Source organism: Eschrichtius robustus, chromosome 4 (genome assembly GCF_028021215.1).
Source record: "Eschrichtius robustus isolate mEscRob2 chromosome 4, mEscRob2.pri, whole genome shotgun sequence".
In the NCBI taxonomy this organism is placed as follows: Eukaryota; Metazoa; Chordata; class Mammalia; order Artiodactyla; family Eschrichtiidae; genus Eschrichtius; species Eschrichtius robustus.
Genome location: NC_090827.1, coordinates 49,144,405 through 49,167,495, shown reverse-complemented (window position 1 = coordinate 49,167,495; position 23,091 = coordinate 49,144,405). Strand labels below are relative to the sequence as shown.

The 23,091-nt window shown below is 42.1% G+C and overlaps 1 protein-coding gene across 2 annotated transcripts; it reads right to left on the bottom strand.

Annotated features, from left to right (window-relative positions):
* Positions 1–539: 539 nt before the first annotated feature.
* TMEM192 (transmembrane protein 192) lies at positions 540–22,640 on the bottom strand. Of its 2 annotated transcripts, XM_068542664.1 has the most exons (7): positions 22,527–22,639; positions 18,164–19,562; positions 15,624–15,775; positions 10,802–11,066; positions 7,196–7,330; positions 1,369–1,471; positions 540–1,047 (listed from the first exon to the last, which is right to left on the bottom strand). In XM_068542664.1, exons 2-7 carry the CDS (start codon positions 18,369–18,371, stop codon positions 909–911), a joined length of 1,002 nt encoding a protein of 333 aa, XP_068398765.1. In that variant the 5' UTR covers positions 18,372–19,562; positions 22,527–22,639; the 3' UTR covers positions 540–908. The 2 variants fall into 2 exon arrangements, with proteins under 2 accessions (XP_068398765.1, XP_068398767.1); XM_068542666.1 differs by lacking the exon at positions 18,164–19,562 and having other exon boundaries at positions 15,624–15,770; positions 22,472–22,640.
* Positions 22,641–23,091: the final 451 nt, after the last annotated feature.

Below are 23,091 nucleotides of genomic sequence, written 5' to 3'. Positions count from 1 at the left end.
CTGGAGAATTAGATATGTTTAATATCTATATATAAGTTGATATGACATTTGTTTCATCATAATTTTTAAGTATAATCCATGACTAACAAACATATTCTTCTTTCCTTTCAAACTTAAAGCTACAGAAGACCCCTTTCCTATCACTGAACTTATTGATCCAAAGACAGTCAATACTGAAATACATGGCTACCTCTCAAAGAAGGGCCAAAATAAAGAGAAAGCCTGAAGTCTTCTCTAACTATTTCAGCTGCTGCCAACGGCAGGCGCTCCTGCTTTCACAGGCAGCACTGGTCGGTCTAACGCTGGTCCAAGTAATCTTCAAATCTATTTCTGGAGAATGGAAACCTGTAGGGGCTGCAAAGTAAATCATCCAGTGAGACCTTGGTCCTACAGTGACGAAATTCTTATAAAAGCTATAAGGGCCAAGGCCATCCAATACCACACAAGCATATAAAATACATAAGGCTCCATAGGATAAAACACTAACCATGAGAAATGATGACTTCTCTCATCAGTATAGAAGTGGGAAAAACTCAAGCCCAGTTTTAAATAGGTTGTCATTTCAGACTTCCTCTATAAAAAGCCAAATTATTACCAGGTCCCAGTGAGTATGGAAGAACTGTTGGTCAAGGAGATGTTTAATCTATACCTTTGATCCTAGCATAAACCAGGCAGTTAAATAATTTCAAAATGTGCAAAACAGACATTCCCCTTGAGTTCGCAAGGCGCTACAAAGTGTCCTTCAAATGATCCACGAGTCCTACTTATTAAACAGCCACACAGGTGAGAACCAAATTCAGGTTTCCAACAGAAATTGTAGAATGTTACTTGGCAAAGCTGCATTTCCCTAAGACAGCTTGTCAGGTAGCAGGTCAGTCTAAATTACTCTGACTCCTCTGGAATTGCTGTCAAATCCCACTTGGCTGAGAGCTGAGGTCAGAGGACGTGAAGGTCAGCAGACGTTGGCTGAGCAGGGCATTGTGTCGCTTCAGGTACACTATGATGTCTCCCTGCTTCTCCACAATCTCTTCCAGGCTCGAGAGAGTCCTGCACAGAACCAAGGTATTCATGGGTTACACATGTTCACCAACAGTCTCTTTGCAAATGGATCTCTACTAGTTTTCAGTACAGCACATTATATCCGTTACTTTTTCTTAGATTTTATAAGCCAAGGCAATATCCCCAAACGAGATTCTTTCTTTAGACTTGGTTTCACCACAGCTGAGAGGAAGTAAACAAATCAAACATAGTTGTAAACATATTTTAACATATGCAGAGTCCTAAACTCCAAGCATCAGAATGGTCTCTAGATTTCCAGATGGAATAAACTTTTAAATCTCTTTCGCTGATCTTTTACTCCACACTTACCTGAATCCAGTCTCCGATGTAATATTGCTGGGGTAAGCATAGATTTTTTCTTCTTCAAGTACATCAGGCTGTGGCTTGGCTTTATTAAATTTTCGAATTTTCACTAAAATAATAAAGTCATTATTGTCAGGTTATCCAATCATGAAAAATTTTCTAATTCCATTTATTCAAATTTCATTAGTAATTGGCTATTCTTTTCAAGTAATATGCAAAAAAAAAAGAAACGGTTCATAAAGTGAATAAACAAATAGGGAAAATGTGCTAAAAGGGAATGGAAATGCTGATGCAGAGGCAGGAGAAGAGTCAGGAAAGAGCCATCAGTGCTCATTGCCCGGAAGTGAAGACACGTGGAAGAGCCAGGGAATTCGGCGACCTGGAGGCCACTGACGAACCTGAAGCCCTAACCCCAACATGAGTGTCCTTGGAGACGTGACCTTTGGTGAGGTAATCAAAGTAAGAACAAAGTAATGGGGGCAGTGCTGATCTGAGAGATGAAGGGACACCAGGAATGCACCTGCACAGAGCAAAGGCCACGTGAGGCCACAGCGAGAGGCGGCCACCTACACACCAAGGGAGAAGCCTCTGGAGAAGCCAGGCCTGCAACACCCTGATCTCAGAGGTCCAGCCTCCACAACTGAGAGAAAATAAGTTTGTGTGTCTTAGTCACCCAGGCTGGGTATGTGCTCTGGCAGCCCCAGCAGCCTAATGCACGTGGGTAGAAGTCTGCTGCAGAGAGTTGCAATAATCAGACACAACAAGGCTGTTGTTCCCAACCTCGCAGGTTTGGCTACAGACTGAGCCGAACAATTTGCATGTCTGAGTAAGAGCCACTGTCCGGGGGCCCTGCCCCACCTGCGTAATAACCCTGGGACACGGCTGGAATGAGCACTCCCATCACAGATGGTGACAAGGGGTCAAGAGAAAGGGCTGAGCCAGGCCTCAGTGATGGCAGTGACTGTCCAATGAGACTGGCCTTAAGAATTGTTCGTGCAGCTCCAAATGGGTCAAGTATTCAACATGTGGGAAGGGGGAGGGGAGGTGGGTTAGGCCCCAGCACAATTTTTTAAAACTCCACATATGATTCTTTCCTTTCTTGTAACAACCCTTGAGATATAATTCATATACAATGCAATTCCTTCAAAGTGTACAATTCAATGGTTCAGTACATTCAAAGAGTTGTGCAACCGTCTCCACAATCAATTTTAGAACATCTTGTCACCCCAAAAAGAAGCCTGGGATCCATGAGCAGTCACTCTCTAGGTACCCCCAACTCCAGGACTAGGCAACCGCTAATGTGTTCTCCTTCTCTATAGATGTGCCTGCTCTGGGCATTCCAAGTACACAGACTCATACAATATTTACGACTGGCTTTTTTTTCTCTCAGCATAATGCTTTCAAGGTTCATCCATACTGCAAGTGTCAGTGCTTCATTCCATTATTCCTTCCTTTTTGTGGCTGAATACTATCCTCTGTATGGATAGAACACCTTTTGTTGGTCTACTCATCACTTTATCCTAACACCATTTAGGTTGTTTCCACTTCTGGCTGCTATAAATAATGCCATTTGGAACATCTGTGTAAAAGTACACATGGACCCAGAAGTGCATGTGCTGAGTCATATGTTCAACCTGTCAGGGAACTGCCAGGACCCACAGATGATTCTGATGTGACTCTCAGATGAGAATGAGGCTGAAGAAGATTAAACAAAGAGGTTAAAGAGAAATGTGAGAAGGTTAGGAGACATGCAGAGGGTTCATCAGAAAGGACCAGAAGGAAGTGGTCAGTGAGATGCCGTAAGAACCAAGTGAGGGAATGTAACAAGAAGCCCTTGACTTTTAGGTGGTGGCCAAGAGAGTTAGAAATGAGAAGCCCCTCACACAAAAACAGACACACACAGATCAATGAAACAGAACAGAGGACACAGAAATAAACCCACATGCTTATGGTCAATTAATCCACGACAAAGGAAGCAAAAATATACAATGGAGAAAAGAATCTATTCAATAAGCGTTGCTAGGAAAACTGGACAGCTACATGTAAAAAATGAAATTAGAATATTCTCCAACACCGTATACAAAAATAAACTCAAAATGGATTAAACACCTAAATGTAAGGCTGGAGACTATAAAACTCCAAGAGAAAACATAGGCAGAACACTCTGACATAAATCACAACAATGTTTTTTTGGATCCATATCCTACAGTAATGGAAATAAAAGCAAAAATAAACAAATGGGACCTAATTAAACTTAAAAGCTTTTGCACAGCAAAGGAAACCATAAACAACACAAAAACAAAACCTACAGAATGGGAGAAAATATTTCCAAACCACAAGACCAACAAGGGATTAATTTCCAAAATATACAAACAGCTCATACAGCTCAGTATCAAAAACAAACAAACAACCCAATAAAAAATTCAGCAAAACTCCTACACAGACATTTCTCCAAGAAGACATCAAGATGATCAACAGACAAATGAAAAGATGCTCAACATGGCTAATTAGAGAAATGCAAATCAAAACTACAATGAGGTATCACCTCACACCAGCCAGAATGGCCATCATCAAAAGTCTACAAAAAAAAAAAAAAGTCTACAAATACAAATACAAATAAAATAAAATAAAATAAAAAGTCTACAAATAATAAATGCTGGAGGGGGTGTGGAGGAAAGGGAACCCTCCTGCACTGTTGGTGGGAATGTAAATTGGTACAGCCATTATGGAGAACAGTATGGAGGTTTGTTAAAAAACTAAAAGCAGATTTACCATATGATCCAGCAATCCCACTCCTGGGCATATATCCAGAGGAAAAACATGGTTCAAAAGGATACATGCAGGGGACTTTCCTGGTGGCACAGTGGTTAAGAATCTGCCTGCCAATGCAGGGGACATGGGTTCCAGCTCTGGTCTGGGAAGATCCCACATGCAGCGGAGCAACTAAGCCCATGCGTCATAACTACTGAGCCTGTGCTCTAGAGCCCGTGTGCCACAACTACTGAAGCCTGTGCACCTAGAGCCTGTGCTCTGCAACAAGAGAAGTCACTGCAATAAGAAGCCCTCACAATGCAATGAAGAACAGCCCCCGCTCGCCACAACTAGAGAAAGCCCGCACGCAGCAACAAAGACCCAACGCAGCCAAAAATAAATAAATAAAAATAAATAAATCTGTTTAAAAAAAAAAGGATACATGCACCTCAATGTTCATTGCAGCACTTTTTACAATAGCCAAGACATGGAAGCAACCTAAATGTCCATTGACAGATGAATGGATAAAGAAGACGTGACACATATATACAATGGAATATTACTCAGCCATGAAAGAGAATGAAATAATGCCATTTGCAGCAACAGGGATGGACCTAGAGATTATCATACTATGTGAAATAAGTCAGACAGAGCAAGACAAATATCATATGACATCATTTATATGTGAAATCTAAAATATGATACAAATGAACTTATTTACAAAACAGAAATAAACTCACAGACACAGAAAACAAACTATGGTTTCCAAAGGGGAAATGGGGTGTGCAGGGAGGGATAAATTAGGAGTTTGGGATTAACAGATACACACTACCGTATGTAAAATAGATAAACAACAAGGACCTACTGTATAGCACAGGGAACTATATTCAATATCTTGTAATAACTTATAATGGACAAGAATCTGAAAAAGAATATATGTATCTGAATCATTTTTCTGTACACCTGAAACTAGTACAACACTGTAAATCAACTATACTTCAAAAAAAAAAAAAGATATGAATAGCCCCTCGGCTTCTGATGGCACGAGAACAGCGCGCCCACCCAAGGGCAGACGGGGACTGAGCGCTGGGCTCCACCATGCAGCCCGGGAGAGCTCAACAAAAGAGAAGATGGGGCCATCAGGGGGCCAGGCGGGATGCCAGGAAGCCAGCTCTCCAGGACAAGTAAAGAACGCATCTCAAGGAGGGAGTGAGCCACTGTGTCCAGTGCCACTCAGGAGATGAAGGCTGAGACTCGACTGTCCCATGAGGCTTGCCTCTAAATTGGAGTTACGTTCATATGGCATCTCCTTATAATGGTGTCTTCCACATAATAACTCCAAGATAAATGAAGAAACTTGGAACAAGTTAAAGTTTCTTGAACTGGGGAAAAGGAAATAACAGTTACAGAATATTAAAGTAAAAGTTAAGAGGCAGAAATAAAAGACAATAGCTCAACAATATAAAAATGTCCATCTTTCAGACTCATCTTTGTGGGGTTTTTTTCTCCTGAAGGTGTTCCTTTTTTTTTTTTTTAATTGAAGTACAGTTGATTTACAATGTTGTGATAGTTTCTGGTGTTTGTGGTTTTTAAAATAAATTAAATTGCATGCAGTCAGCATATATCAGATCACAGGCCAGGCAATAACACCAGTGCAATCTACATGGAATGAGAATCTTCCACTCTTCCTTTCCACCACAATAAGCCAAGGAAAGCTCTCACTAAACCGCAGGACACTGGACATGGGCCTGCTGCCCCTTACAGTCCTTTCCTCCTGAGCTGAAGCCCGATCATCAGGGCTACTGGAAGGCTGATAACTGAGTGGCATTTTTTTGAATCCTTGTTTATTTTTAAACAAATGGAAAGCTAATCAAATCACCGCAAATCTTTTAAGTTTTATTTTCCTAGTTTTTTCCTACAGAGACAGTCAGGTGCCCAATGAGAAGAGTCCATCTTGACTTCTAGAGATTAACCACTTTACTGCAGACAAATTAGTCAAATTTAGATTAGAATTAGTATATCAAAGAATCACGTCATGAAGAGTTACTATCAGCATTACCAAAACTAGGCATCTTTTAAGTCTTTTTAATATAGAGAAGCAAAAAAAATGCATGTATCAGGGAATCAACCTTAAATTTTTTGTGATACACTGAACAAAGTCAACATTTGTCCAAGAAGCGTTAAGAAGAGGCACAAAACAGTAAAATGAAACACAAGCTTTGGCCCATGTGACTTTTCCTTCATAACTGAAGAAATAATCTCTTTCAAAATGGACAGATAAGGTATTTTATTGTCACAAAACAACTGTTGCTCAATGCCACCAAATTAGCTGCTATTACAGATTTTAGTGCATGTCAGTACTGCAGCAGGAATGAATCTTGTTTCTTTCAGGCTTGGATTTTTTTCTCTTCAAGTATCCTTCCATCTATTTTTCATGTTAACATGTTTGAAGCTTATTTAATCTTACCACTGAGAGTTCTGAGAGACAGCCAGACAGAACAATCCTCAGACAGTTCTAAATTTAGAAAGAAGTGGGTTCTTAAATGGTTTATCAAAATCAAGTTTTGGGCTAAATGCAGTTTTGCATGTATTAACTTATTTACTTATTTTATTTTACTTTTATTTTGCCGCACAGCCTGTGGGATCTTACCCCTCCCAGGGACTGAACCCATGCCCCCTTCAGTGGAAGTGCAGAGTCTTAACCACTGGACAGCCAGGGAAGTCCTATATTTAGCTATATTTTAATTTAAAGCCAGACTTACATCTCAGTTGCCTTTGAGGACGCAAAAGTTTGTAGATCTTTTTTCTTTTTTTCTTTTTTTTTTTTAATGAAAAGCCTTCATTCTAGTTGATAAGAATTTGTGGATGACACAACTTTAGAAATGCGACTCACCGGTATGTTCCTGGTGGTTTTAAATTAGAGGAGTCTGGATGTGGTCAGCAATGAGCTATGGGGTCTCAATAGGGTCTCGGCCACGTAGAAAAGGTTTCCCGCCAGAAAGGTAATGGGCTGGGCTTTAGGTGGGGATGCGACCAGCAGTGAAAGGCCTTTCTATAAGAACAGGCTCCTTGTCATTCTCACCTGTGTACACGAGCAGGCACGTCAGGGAACAGACCAACTCCACAGCCAGGGTGGCCAGAATGAGGTCCAGGTACAGCGCGCTGGGCTCGGGGAAGGAGTGCTGCAGGCAGAGCAGGAGGAGGAGCGCTGTGCTGCCTGCGGGGAGGAGACGCAGCGTGGGTGCGTGAGCGGGGTGGGGCGGGGCGGAGTCCCCCATCCCACGCCGCCGCCACTGCCGCAGCCCCCGCAGGGGTACCGCAAGGGCGCGGGCACCCACCCAGCTACGCGGCGACGAAGGAAGGTAGAGGATGGAAATCAAACACAACACGGCTAAGAGCAAATGATGCCCCATGACACAAATACGTAAGAATCTGGACTTTTTTAAAACTCAAGGAGTGAGTTTCTACGAGGACCCGGTGGCCCCTTCTGGTCGTGCAGCACAGTCAAGGACGAGGCGAGTATCCAGAAAAAAACCGGGGACACGCTGCTGACCTTGGACAGATGACCTAACACCTCCACTCCTCGTCTGAAAAATGGGGTGACAATAAATATGAGCTGTTTCTCCCCTGCTCAGCATATCCATTATTTATTTTTGAAGACCATTTTAACCTCATTCTGCACTTACAGTCTGAAGACTGTCAAAGAAAAGTTTAGGGGCAGAAGTCATTCCTGTAGTGTTTTATCTTAGAATTTCCTAAAACTAACATATCTATCCAAGTCTGATCAAGGCTGGGGAGATGCTCATTTGATTTACCTTCTGCTTCTTGGTACAAAGGGGTGACTGTGAGCCAAAGAACCCTGTTTAAATAACCTATCAGAAGTCCCTCTACACAAAGCAATGGTCCAGCACAAATCCCTAAGCCGTTCCCTTACACTCACAAATGTCACAGTGCCTTAGCATGTTGACCAATAGCTCAATTTATGAATTAGTTTTGTGTACAAGACATATACAACTTTACAGCTTTAGGGAGAGGAAAAAACTAGGGAAAAACCTCTGCAGGGAAAGTGAACACACAGTTTCCAGAGGATTTCTGATGCCCTCAGCAAGGCCTGTGTCAGCAGTGTGGCAGGTCACAGGGTGAACTTGCAGGCTGGCAGAAGAGACTGCAGAAGTAAGACATTCCCCTGAATGATAAGCACTGTGGACATCATGAGAGCACCCTGCCCAGCACTATGTCTCCAAGGGTCAAGTTTTCGCTTCAGTGAAAAGAACAACTAAATATGCAACTTGCTATGCAGCTAATAACATTTGATAGAGTTCAGGATGTATTTCGATCTAAGGAAGGAGAACAGATAAATCAGATAAACATTTTCAACTTACTTGGAAGGAAAGCAAAGCCCCTTCTCCCATCTCCACAAAATAAAGTAAAATCAATTTATTTTTCTCTCTGCAGAGAATAACAAGCATCAGGATGAAGCTAACCATACCCAGCAATACTATCAACAGGCAAAAAAAAAAAGAATGGTTACACCCTTCGGATTAGCTGGAAGTTCTATATCCTCATAGATTTACCTTCTTTTTCTTCAAATAAGACAAAAAAATATTTAAAGAAAATAGAAACAAAGTAAACACCTTCCCCAATTCTCCTGGATTTTCTGGGTCCTTATATGAGTAACTTAAAAGTGATGCCGTCTGTGATTAAACTGAGGGTCCAATTGTTTAGAAACAGATTGTGATTAAGAGTCACATGTGTAGCAATAACTTGAAAGTCAGAGGAAAGGCAAAGATTAGACAATCTCTTGGTGGGCCTCAAAAATACTATCTCCAGACCATCAGTGGAGAAACTGAACATTATTTTGGTCAGTATACAAATAGGTTTCTGCTTTTCTCTTTGTCAGAGGCGCAAAGATTATAGGGACATCTTCTGGCCATAAACAAGTACTGCAATCAGCAGTAGAATGTAGAAACCGCACTCTTCCTCTGCGGGCAGTAAAGGCCGCCCCTTGGAGATGCTTCAAGACCAGCCATTCCAATACAATGCTTGTTTCACTGCAACCGCTGGGCCCTCCCGCTCCCATTGACAACCTCGCTGAGCAGATGAACTCACAGCCTGCCCTTTAAGAAAATGCACTACCAGAACACAGGAAAAACATTAAATTCTGTAGAGCTGTTTTTCTGGGGAAAAATTAATTTCTAATTTGGTTTCAAAATGTTCAAACATTTATTCTGGACTCAAACTGAAAAAGAGGGCTTTTTAGAAAAGGTAGAAACCTTGACAATTAGGCAAAAATACCTAAAGAAGTTCAGTTTAATTCCATTAAGCCTTTAAATTGTCTGCATCCTGGATGGACTTTCTGACCTTGCCTTCAAAATTGTTTTCCAGGTTTTCTGTTTTAGTAATAATACATCTTATTATATAACAGTCTTTCTCTTACTGCAAGAAAAGCACCGAGCTTCATTTAAAATATAACAATACCCTCTTATCCTACAAGTATCAACTAGCATCAGCTGTATATCTCCTTGAGATGAATAAGTCTGTTAGTATCAAAAGGGGGAAAAAGTCCACATTTCACACAGGGGTACCTTGCTCATAATGAAGGGGACAGAAAATGCTACCCCAAAATATGCCTCCTTTGTCTTAAGGATTATTTTAAGCTGATTATTTTTAAGAAACGGCAGACACAGATGAAGCTCTGAAAACCAGGTAGGAGTTACCTTTTACAAGAGACATTTACAATTACAAGGGAAATCTCCATTTGTAAGGTTATATCCCTCTCTGTACCAGGATGACTCTAAATCTCTAGAAACTCTAATCAATGCAGAAGGCAAGCATAACAAACTTACCCTTGTTTACTGTGCTTCTCCTGGTCACCTCCCAGAACTATCGCCCCTTCCCCAACCCTCCCCATCTTCTTTGGTCTTTAGCTGGAGATATTATTTAAGAGGGTGGCTTAGGCCACTGTGGAGTTACTCAGTTTTCCTGGGTCTCTCCCATGTATACAGGAGGTATAGTGTTATTAAACTTCTATTCGTTTTTCTCCTGTTAACCTGTCTTTTATTGGTGGAATCTCAGCCAAGAACCTAGAAGGGTAGAGGGAATATTTTTCCTCCCCTACATAACAAATACAGATTTCAAAGGGAAATATAAGAAAAACTTCAAGACATTAAGGTGATCCTAATTTTAGTGGCCACATCACTCTCACAAAAATGAGAGCATGGGGCTTCCCTGGTGGCGCAGCGGTTAAGAATCCGCCTGCCAATGCAGGGGACACGGGTTCGAGCCCTGGTCCGGGAAGATCCCACATGCCGCGGAGCAACTACGCCCGTGTGCCACAACTACTGAGCCTGTGCTCTAGAGCCCGTGAGCCACAACTACTGAGCCCGTGTGCCACAACTACTGAAGCCCGTGTGCCTAGAGCCCGTGCTCCGCAACAAGAGAAGCCACCGCAATGAGAAGCCCACGCACCGCAACGAAGAGTGGCTCCCGCTCGCCGCAACTAGAGAAAACCTGCGCGCAGCAACGAAGACCCAACACAGCCCCAAATAAATAAATAAATAAATAAATAAATTTTAAAAAAATGAGAGCATGTATTTGATTATAAAATCAAACTTAACATTTTCTTTCTGCTGTCATTTATTACACTCAAGCAAGCCACCGAATAGCTGAGTGAGACAACTGGGCTTACCAGTGGAGTGTATCATTAGCGCAAGGCTTTTAAGATGCCTTGTTGACCGGTAGATCTTGTTATAGCCTCGGTTTCTTACTTTGCTGTGGTGATACTGGATGTATCGTTCAAGAAGGAAATGCAGAATCCACAAAATCACTTTTCCGAGGATTATGACTGTCTGAACTTTCAATGGGTTGGTATAGTTTCCTGGGCACTTGTCTTCAATTGGATTGGGGTAAGAACAAAGCACACCTGTTAAAAATGCTAAAATAACAAACACAATCTGGTGGAAAGGAAAACAGTAGAATTAATATTCAATATTTGGATTTAAGAAACAATAATGACCATCCCCAGCATATACTCTTATACCTATGACTTTCAGTATCCTACTTTTATGAGTTTAAAAATACTTTCTTTTTGCCATTTTTACAAACTTTTTAAACAGATAATCTGGAGAAAAATTTGCAGAAAATTTGGGAAACAGATAAAATCACAAATAAGAAAATAAAAATCACCCCAAATCCCATCTAACAAAGATGAGTACTTAATGTTAAATTCAATTTCCTGCCCACTTCTCTTTTATTAAAAAGAGTAAAAAGTTAATTTAGCACCTCAAAACTAACTAATAAAAATCATGAATTAAAAAAGTTTATTTCTAGCTTCAGTTTTAAGAGAACAAGAATAACTATCCAATTAGATTGACAAAAATTTAAAAGATTGATGTCAACATATGGGCAAACAGACAGCCTCATAAAATGCTGACTGGTCTGGGAAGTGCTGCTGAAAAATAATTTGGAAATATCTTGACCCAGAAATCCTACCTTAGGACCCTATCACTCAGAAGTAAAAGCACAGTACCTAGGATATATGGACACATATATTTACTGCAGTGTTCTCTGTATTTGAAAAAAACCTGTAAATTGCCCAAGTATATGTATGCATCCATAGCAGAATATTTGAATAAATTAAGGTATACCCACTCACATAATAGAATGTTATTCAGCTATAAAAGAATTAACTAGGCAACTTCCCTGGTGGCACAGTGGTTAAGAATCCTCCTGCCAATGCAGGGGACACAGGTTCAATCCCTGGTCTGGGAAGATCCCACACGCTATGGAGCAACTAAGCCCGTGTGCCACAACTACTGAGCCTGTGCTCTACAGCCCACGAGCCACAACTACTGAGCCCTGGTGCCACAACTACTGAAGACTGCATGCCTAGAGCCCGTGCTCAACAACAAAAGAAGCCACCGCAATGAGAAGCCCATGCACCACAACGAAGAGTATCCCCCGCTCTCGTCACAACTAGAGAAAGCCCAAGTGCAGCAACAAAGACCCAACACAGCCAAAAAAAAAAAAAAAGAATTAACTAAAGCTCTATGTATTAGTTTGGGTGGATATCTATGACATGTTAAGATTAAAGAAAGTAAGGTGTAAAGTAGTAGTTCAAAGTGTGGTCTCCAGACCAGTTAGAAATGTAAATTCTCAGGCCCCAAATCAAAATCTCTGGGGGTGTGGCCAGCAGCCTGTAGTGTAATAAGCCTGCCAGGGTGTCTGGTGCATGCTCAAGTTTGAGGAACACTGCTGTTGAGTAATAAATACCGTATTATCCAATCTTCTCTTTTTTGGAAATGGGGGACATCCTTTTATAACGTGGTAATCTTTTTGTATACATTTGTATGAACTCAACAAAAGACACTGAAAGAGATACAGTGAACTGACCCCATTTATTAACTCAGGGAGAAGGGGCGAAGCAGAGAAAAGGGAAGATTATATCTTTGTATACTTTGATAATGTTTTACTTGTTAACCATAAGGCAGTATTATTCTGTAATTTTTAAAAAATCAAAGAAAATTTTAAATGCTGTCATTAGCTTCCATCACCAAGCATCCAATAGCAGCCAATCTTAGCATGTAATAAATCTATTTAAAATTTATGTGGTTTGTCAAGAGCAGTAATATTTGCTATAGCAGCTCAAGATGCACATCCTCATAAAGCAAAAAGTGGAAAAGTCAACATATTCCCTCTACTGTAATATACTGTACATTGAACCCAACTGATCCATTTTATACAAAGTAGCATATAAAGACATTAGTTTTTCTTGTTCTTTAACATAAGATTTTCTTAGTCCTAAAATTAGGGCAATCAATCCCATAGTATCGAAGGCAGGCAATTTAACGTAAAAAGTTTTTTTTAAGTGGTGTGTGTGTGTGTACTGTACATACATAAAGAGTGTTATAGTCTTTATATAATTTATAATTATATAATTTATAAATTATATTAATACAAAGAGGCACAAGGAAAGAAGCGCTTCAGCTGCTATCTGGGGATCAGGAAGCCATGGCAGAATCAGGCCACTTATTAGATCTACATGAGGAAAACGGGTGCACCTCTGTCCTCAATGCACTCAGTCCTGAGTGCAAGTCTTCCGCAGTGCACCTCACTGGAGCAGCAGCTGGGCCAGTCCTCAACCACATCCACCCTCCTCATGAACACCCAAGGAGTGGTGAGAATCTGCCTTCTTTTGATCTTTCACATTGCAGCAAAGAACAACTACAGCCCCTAGGTGTTTGAGACTGTAGTAACCAAAATGAGGAAATAATTAACAGACTTGGAGCAGAGCCCCCAGTAAGCCTATAAGACCATTCATACATGTGTCTTGTTTTGTTTTTATGACGTTGAACTTTATTTATTTTTATTGAGGGATATAATTGACATAACACTGTATAAGTTTAAGGTGTGCAATGTGTTGATTTGAAACAGTCGTATATTGCAAAATGATGGCCACCGTAGCTTTAGCCGACACCTGTATCATGTCACATAATTACCATTTCTTTTTTGTGGTGAGAGCAATTAAGATATCTAGTCTCCTAGCAACTTTGAAATTTATATTAGTGTTGACTATAATCACTATGCTATGCATTAGATCTCCAGGATTTATTTATCTAGTGGTTGCAACACACATTTTTAAAAATCCCCAGACATTTGTAATTTTTTTTTTTTTGACATTTGTAATTTTATCATATAAAACATGGGGCAACAGTACACTGATTTCTCTGCTTAACACTATTTCCTAGGTGTAAATAAATAGATAAATTTCCATGTCAACATATATAGGTTTATCTGTATCTTTTTTTGTTTTTATAACTGAAAAAGTAATACATGGTAAAAAAAAAAAAAAGATTCAAATAGTACAAAAAGTAAACATTAAAATATATTAGGTGTCCCTTCCACTGAGGCGCTCAGTACAACTAGCATTAAAAGGGTCTTGTGAATGCTTCTGGAAATATTCTATCACAGAATACAGGAATAAACGTTAAAAGTTTCCAGTACCAATTCCAGTGTGTGGGCGGGGGGAGGGGATGGCGGAGTGGGGCGGCAAATCTCTGACACCAACTGGGAGCTCAACTGGTGAAATGGGTGTCTTGATGAAGACAGCTCAATTCAATTCTGACACTACCTGGAGAGAGCATCAGATCCCATGGGTTAAAGGCTCAGTCCCACAAGACTGCCCTCACTTCAGATGCTAACTGCAAGTCCAGGTTGTTACCAGTGTTTCTTACCCACTGGCTACAAATCAGAGGTTCCCACAACCCCCTCCTTGGACTTTAGACACCACTTACAAATCCAGGTTGTTACCTGCACTTCTGACTGGCAGGCTATAAATCAGAGGTTCCCATCAACTCCTTCTTGGGTTCAATTAGTTTGCCAGACCGGCTCACAGAACTCAGGAAACCTGTTTACTCACCACATTACCAATTTATTACAAAGGATATTAAAAGATACAAATCAATAGCCCAATGAAGACATACTTCCTGCCAGTTCCCAAACAAAGGAGCTTCTGTCCTGGTGGAGTTAGGGGGCCTGGCAGGTGGTTCAAACAAGTGTTCTAGCTCACCAACCTGGAAGCTCTCTGAACCCCCTCCTTTTGGGTCTTTATGGAGGCTTCATTACATAGGCCTGGTTGATTAAATCATTGGCCATCGGTGGATGATTTAACCTCTAGCCCCTTTCCCATCCCCAGAGGCCAGGGTGTGGGACTGAAAGTTCCAACCCTTTGTTCCTGCTTGGTTCCCCTGGCAACAGCCCCCATCTTTAGGTGCTTTCCAAAGTCATCTCACCAACATAAATCCAGCAGTGGTGGAAAGGGGTTGTTATGAATATCAAGACATCCATTTCACCTTTATGACTTTGAAGCGATTTTAGGGACTGAGGACAAAAGACCAAAAATTATAACAAAAGATGCTCCCATTGCTCTTATCACTCAGAAAATTCCAAGGGTTTTGGGAGCTGTGAGCCAGAAACCATGGATGAAGACCAAAGACATATGAGAACTATATTTTGATCATCTGAATGACCAAATATATTTCTTATAAGTCACAATATCACCCATATACACAACATTTCTCTCAACACCCTTTTAAAATGTACAAATAGGAACATTCTACACACACCATTGTAAACCTCATTTTTTTCCATTCAACAATGAACCGTGAAGGGTAATCTAAATATATACACATCCACCCCAAGTTTCTCTTCTAAGTTTCTCTTTTAATATTGTATAAGCATTCCTTCATATGGACAGGACATACAAAGCATCTTCTGGATGGTGGCAGTTTGTAGTTTCTTCATATCACAGACAACATTGCTATCATAAACGATATTTGCATCCTTACATGTGTGCAAATATGTCTACAATAAATTATTTGAAGTAGAGATATGAGTAAAAAAGTATGCACACTTTAAATGTTAATAGATACAGCCAAACTGCCCTCTGAAGAGGTTATAAATTTTTGAAAAACATCGCCTTTGGATGGATCACTTTCTCCCAGTTAACTTACATGTATCAACAAGAGAAGATTTGCAATGATGACTGTAGGAAGAGGGTGGAATCTGGGCCTAAAATGAGCGTGTAATGAGTGATGTGGGAGATGCTGGGTGTCCAGAAGGGGGTCATCTTCAATACTTTGGATGAGATCCAAGGAACCCTGAGGTGCAGAAAAAAGGAAGCAAGCTATAATCACCACTCTCTGGATTATGTTTCCAAGACAAATCTACTAAACTATAAAGATTTAAAATTCATTACACAAATTATAGACAAGAAAACACACTCCCTACCTAAAGCCAATTGTGAAAAAATACCATAAACTTCTTGATGACTACTGTAAACAAACTGGTAAAAACAATTATTAAAACAAGTAGAAGAAATCTTAATTCTTTATCTCCAAATGAGGTAAGACATGAGATTATGTATAAATAATCTCATTAACTATCAATTATTAATCTCATTAATCTCAAATAATTTTCTTCAAGCCCTCAAAACTTAGATATTGATTTATTTAACATTATATATATATACACACACACACATATATATATATATATATATATATATATATATATTTACATTTTTGGCTGTGCTGTGCAGCATGTGGGATCGCAGTTCCCTTACCAGGGATCAAACCCGTGACCTCTGCAGTGGGAAGCGCAGCTTCAACCACTGGACCACCAGGGTAGTCCCCAACATTATTTATATTATTGATAAAAATAATTACATATGGTTGCAATTCTTAAGCTATATCTTGGTGTTCCATAAAATTCTGGAAAGCTGGTTGAGGCTTTACTAAGAGGTCTTAAACTTTCAATCATGAGAGAAATATGTTAGAGTGTTAATAGATACAGATCACCCTGATAGACCCTCCAGGAGATTTCAGTTTGTAGATACCAGATTCTCAATGAAAACAACTAGCTGCAATGTCACTGAAGTAGCCAGCAAAGGCTGAGCTGCAACCTCAAAATCTTGTTAGTCATGTTTAAAGTTAGGGTCTTGACAGGAACAGCATCTTAGGTATCTGGTGCATAAAACAATCTCTCAGTCTCAGAGCCTTACTGAAAACTGTTACATATAAGGCACTGTTCCTGAGATAAAAGAATATAAGACACAGTCTCTATTCAAAAGGAGATTATATTTTCATCAGGGAGGTTAGGATAAAGGCATGCAGGACTGAACAATATAAGAATGCACAAGAGAATATAGTGTGTGGCATATTATGGGGCAGTACATAATAAATTAGCAAATGAATAGCACAAATGATGCAAAAAATTTAGGTTAGATAATTGCACTAGAACAAGAGGGAAATGAAAATTTAGTGGGAAAAGGTGAAGTCTGAGAATTGGATTTGGAGATAGAGGATATGGGCTCTTCACTTTGGAAGGGGTAGAGAGCGGGACCAATGGTGTAAGGGCAGGCTGCTGTGCACCAGGATTATAAAGATAACACAGTGATCTGGGAAATGACCAGATCTGGAATGGGCTTCTCGATTTCCACACCCAGGCATTCAATGCTGCTGCAATTTTTTTTATTCAATGCTTAGATAGCTTCCTGTTTAGTTTGCCATAACTCATGGAGCAATTCTGATGATTTCTATTCTCTTCCAGACTCCTCTGCTTCTAGCTTTCTCAGTTACCAGCTGTCCCACCTTTACGGCTCTTCCCTTAACTAATGTCCATGAACCTCTCCAGGCCATCCTTCCAGCCTCTGTGCCCATTCATCCCTCCCCACCTGTCAAGTGTCTGTCTTAGCAAAAATGCTGCCTTCTCTGATGCCTCAATGCTGTTCCAACTGCCTTTTTCATCTGACATTGTAGTTTTTATTTCTGCAAGTTTGAGTGGGTTTATTTTATAGCTCCCATGTGTCTTTTTAACCTTTGGAACATATAGAAAACAGTTATAATAATTTTTTTAAATGTCCTTGTTTGCTATTTCTAGCATGTCATTTTTGAATCAGTTTTAATTGACCCATTATGTCATATTTCCCTGCCTCTTTGCATGCTTGATCATTTTTTCCACTTTATTGAGATATAATTAACATGTCACATTGTGTAAGTTTGCATACCATGAGTTGATTTGATACACTTATATATTGCAAAATGATTACCACCATAGCATTACCTAACACCTTCACTAAATCACATAATTAGCAATGCCTGGTAATTCTTGTCTGGATGCCAGACATTGCAAAATTTACCTCTTTGGGTGCTGGACATTTTTATATTCCTATATTATTGAGCTTTGTTCTGGGATTCAGTTAAGTCACTTGAAACAGTTTGATCTTTTTGGTCTTTCTTTTAAGGTGCTTTCTTAGGTGGGATCATACCATGTTTGGTCTAGTGCTAGTTATTCCCCACAAGTGAGGCAAGACCTTTCTGAAAACCTAATACCCTGTGATTATGAGGTTTCCAGTGTGGCTGGAAGAACAGGCACTATTCCTGGCCCTGCATGACAGCACTGCTCCCTCTAGTCTTTCTGAGTGGTTTTTTCCCCCAGTCCTCAGGGAGTTTCCTCAGAGGCACGAAGAACAGGACTCAGCTGAATACCTGAGGGGACTCCGCACCTCTTCCGAGCTCTCCCTCTGCGCCGTGCTCTCCTTTCTGGGTTCTCTGTCTTGTGAACTCCAGCTGCTTCGGTATCCCCAGATTCAGCTCCATCTCCTCAACTCGGGGTCTACTGAAGCCCCACTTGGTCCCCCTTCCTCTGCCCACCCCGAAAACTCTCTCAAGGCAGTGAGCTGGGGCGATCATATGGCTCATGTCATTTGCTTCCCATCTCTCCAAGTTCACTGTCCTTCATCGCCTGATGTCTATGATCTCAACAAGTGTTTTTTCATATATTTTTTGTTTTGTTTTGTTTCGTTTTTTGGGGGTTTTTTTGCTTTAAAATATACTCTTTATTTTTTTCTCCAATTATAAAAATAATACATTATCCAAACAGACAGCTTAGGAAGCACAAAAATCCACCCAGGAAAACGACAACAAAAGCCCCTCCATCCCACCAGCCAGAGATAAGCGCTGCTGGTGTCTGTGACAAAGGCACACCTGAGGCCGTGCACCGCGTACAGATGATGCCTTTTAAGTCCGGGCAGAAGACAGAAGAACTCACACTAGAAGGAAGGCTGCAGTAAGGCTCCAAAGTTTCTGCACATAGAACGGTGGCCTTAAAGTCTCCTCCCCTTGACCATTTTTGATGCTGCAGAGCCCCACCCACCCGGGGACACAGGAAGAGCACGTCCCAGCTCCCTGGGGACAGGGCTGGCCTCTCCTCCTCTCAGCCAGACACCCACGTCCATGGCCACATGAGATGCCCCAGGGCTCCACGGGGCATAGTGGTGACATGCAGGCAGGGACCCCGAGACTGTGGGTGCGACCATGTATTCCAGAGTGGGCACCAGGAGACAGGGCTGGAGTCCCAGCTCTGCCGCCCACTGCCCTTGGACCAGGCAGTCTCTTGGGCCTCAGTTTCCTCGTCTATAAAATGGGAGTAACGCCTACCTCATGGGCTCTTGAAGGGACTAAATAAAACGTGAGAAGGTCACAGCACTGGCACATCTCAAGGGTCAATAAATGTCACAGTTCCCATCACTCCTTCCCATTAACCTGCTTCGTGTCAACCCTGTGGCTCTCATTTTTAAAAAAAACTGTCCCTCTGAGCACTGACCAAAGCCCGGGGGGTAAAGGGGAGGTTTATCCTATCCAGAGCCAACCCGAGTCTAGATCCAGCCAGGCCTGCCAGGTGACGAGAACCCGTGAGCCAGGGGCCTGGACCCTGGACCAGAGAAGAGCAGACTGGTGAGGGCTCTGCCAGGGCCACGTTCACGCTGCAGAGCAGAAAGGGCCCAACAAAGGATGGGCCTGTGTGGAGGGGCCCTGTGGGGGGCGGCACCGAGGCTACCCGGCAGACCTCGGGGGAAGGAAGCCCTTTCACCGGCCAAGCTGGAACCCTCCCTGCAAAACAATGAATCCCCCATCATTGTTTTGCCTTTAATCACATTTTTAAACACTTGACATACGAACATCTGTTCCCTGATGTTTTGTCTTTGTGCGTCTGTCATCCTCAAAATGAAAGTCCGGAATCTTCTGCACTAATTTTAAAGTGGCTGGACGTTTAGTAATGAACAAAGCTGCTTAAATTTCCCTCTAATTCTCTCTAAGTCTTCGTGAAGTTTATCATAAGCAGGGTCATCATAAGAGAATTTCTGAATCATTCCAATCAACAATTCTAAGACCTTCATCTTTTTGCTGTCTTTCTCAGTGGCGTAGCGGTGCAGGAGACATCTCCAAGCAAAAGCAAAACCCTGGTACCACCCGATCTCAGATCCGATTCTAGCTCCATGTAACGTGCCATACTGTCTTCCTTCAATCATACCCAAACTACTTCCTTCTTCATAGCCTTCCTGATAACCTTCCCCGTGAAACCGCTTCTGGGGAGGTGAAGTCCACTTCCGGGGGCGGCCGTGCCTGTTTTTTCGTATATTATATACAGGTTTTTGGTTCTTTCAGGTAGACGGAAGGACAAGGTATCAAAGTGGTTTGAATAAGGTGTGCTTCACAAGGGCAGGACTCTACATTATACTATGTTCTTTGTACCTTTAGTACCTGATACACAGCAGGTACTCAATGTGTGCTGAGTGAATGAAAGACGGCCCAACTTCTTGAACAGTTGGGATCTGGGAACTTTTTAAAAGGTAGCATTGAAACCCTGACTGTAAGACAATAGTCTGCTTTATCTCCCACTCGTTCCCTTTCATGCACCTTCTCCTCTAGCCTGCATGAGCTTTCTGGAATGCCCCACAAATATCTTCTCTTATCTTTTTCAGAATACAACTCATCCTTCAAGGTCCAACCAAAACTTATATTCTCTATAAAACTTGTCCTGCCAAATGTTTTCTTTCTACTTTAAAACTCCTAAAAAAGTACTGCCCATAATATTAATTTGGAATATTTCTTATGCTGCCTTGTATTGTTTCCTTTATGTGTATGCCTTTTGTTTTCCCTGACTACACTGAAGGGGCTGGGGACAACATGGTTTCTATGTCACTTATTCAATGTTCATGAAATACAATGTATTTGGTGACTACATCAAATACACTGTCCTTTGGAGCCTATAGGAAATGTGGGAAAACCATACAAACAGCACCCTCTGGAACTCACCATCTGCAAGTGAAGATAGCTGTTGTTTTTTCCATACCATCTCCTCCCTCTTCTTTTGTGACAATAGCTACTTCCTTTGGGGACCCAATGTCTACCTCTGCATTAAGTCTCAAGGGGAACATCCTTTGATGCTCTTCACCCTCCTCTGGCCTGGGGTGGTCATGAAACCAAAAAGGGCTGGGCCAATCCAACTCTCTCTCAGAGCAGCAAAGCAAACGGAGTCCATAGTTGAGGCGATCCATCCCAGGACAGATTCTGAAAGGACTCCTGTGTCTCTGGATCCCTTGAGCTGCCCTTGTTTGGATCCTTTCAGAGGCCTAGGTGTTCATCTACCCTATATCCTTTCACATAAATCCCTTTCTTCCTTAAAGTAGCCACAATTGGTTCACCCACTTGCAAACAAAGAACCATTAACTAAAAAGCCTTTGTCTCTTTTAACTCAATTTAGGTGTCTGGGCCTAAGACATGGCACACAGTTTTTAGCTTTCTACTGAGTGGTAGAGACCATATCCACAAAATACCAAAAGCAGGCGACTTGCTCAGATCTAAAGCTATGTAGCTATTGGTGAAACATTACTCTCCAACTGTTTGGTGAAACAAATTTCTAGGGTTGTACTAATCCCAACGCTAAAAGCTACAGACCCAAGAACCCTGGGCCAGCTTAGCACCAACCAAGAAGCATTTACTGCACACATTTTGATGAGTCTCTAATTTTCCTCTTACTCATTTTCTCCACACATTGTCAGTTCATGAATCTCACCCTTAAAAAATTTAGAAACAATCAGTTTTTCTTTAAATATATATGAGTCTCAAATCTACTTCCAGGTGTTACAGTTAGCTTTCCATGTTCTCAACTGAAAAAAAGATAGAATTTTTTAGTCTTATCATTAGAAATTGTTCGGTCTTTATTTAGTCAAGATAACTGAACTATAGTCACTATTTGCACAAGAATCTAAGGTCTTGTGTAGGGCTGGAACTGTGTTTCATGTGTCTTGCCTGATGCACCTCATTCAGTGGCAGGATCACAGTAATATTCCTATTAATCTATTAACTCAAATCAGTGCTTTAATATAACTGTCAACTTTGCATTTTTCAACTGCAAGAATTTGGTGCCAATGAGCAACCCAGTTAATTCTGGGCACAAATACATGCTTTTCCTAAAAATGTTTTAATACATTTAAGCAAAGATTTTTGCAATTACTCTTCACTCTGTACACTATATACACTGTAACTAATGCACTGTTTTTTTAGTTATCTGGTTTGGATCCAAAAAAGTAAAGAAATTTAAAAATCCCTTCACTCCTACCATGCCCCGATTCAAAACATCACATTGTTTTTCTCCAATGTGGGTTTTCGGGTGATGATAACGACAGGTCTGCCCGCGGGACGCCGCAGCCGCTCCAACTCACAGCTCTCAGGGCCAAGGCCGGGACCCAAGAGGAGGAGGACTCGCCCCTGCGCCCGGGCGTCCGAGCGGCCCCGCTCCCGAGGCCACGCGCGCACCTAGGGCCGCCCCAGTTCCGGGACCCGACACGCGTCCGCATGGGGCTGCCGCCCGCCCGGCCTTCCGCCGGAAAATAAGCCCGGGGCCAGCGTGGACCCCGACACCGCCCCGGTGCCACCTCCCACAACCCCGCGCCCGGGCAGCCCCGCGCAGGAGGCCCCCCTCCAGCCAAGGCTGCCAGCAGCATCCGCGCACTCACGTCCTCCATACTGCCCGCCGGCGGAGGCCGCAGCCCTACCGGCCAGCCTTCGCACCTGCGCCTGGCACCGCCTTCCGGGACCCGCCCCGGGACCCGCCCCTCGCTTTCAATTAGCCGAGGCGCAGAGGACGGACCCCTCTTCCTCGCTCCAGGGCTCCACTGCCAGAGGCCTTCCCGGACCCGCCCCCTCGCTCCCGATTGGCAGAGGGGACAGGATGGACTGGCCTCGCCTCTCGCTTACTATTGGCAGATGCCCGACACCTAGATCCGGAATGGCCGAGGAGGAGGGGGACGTTTTACTCCCTGAAGACCAGCCTCCAGCCGCCGCTGCCTCTGGGAAGGCTGCAGTGCCTGGGGAGCCCGCAACCTGCGCTCGCGTCCTAGGTTGGCCGGAGATTTGGGCACTAAAGGATGCGTTCCAAATCCAAGAATTGAACTGTTTCCGGCCGCCACTTGCTTCTTTGTAAAACATTAACTTTTCTCGGTCTTGCTTAATTATTGTTTGCGGCACAGCTCCGTGCACAGAACCAGCGGTGGAATCCCAGGTTCCCATTTATAGCTCAAAATTCCACCTGCAGAGGGACACGAACAGAATAAAGACTGATTTCCAGGACATACAG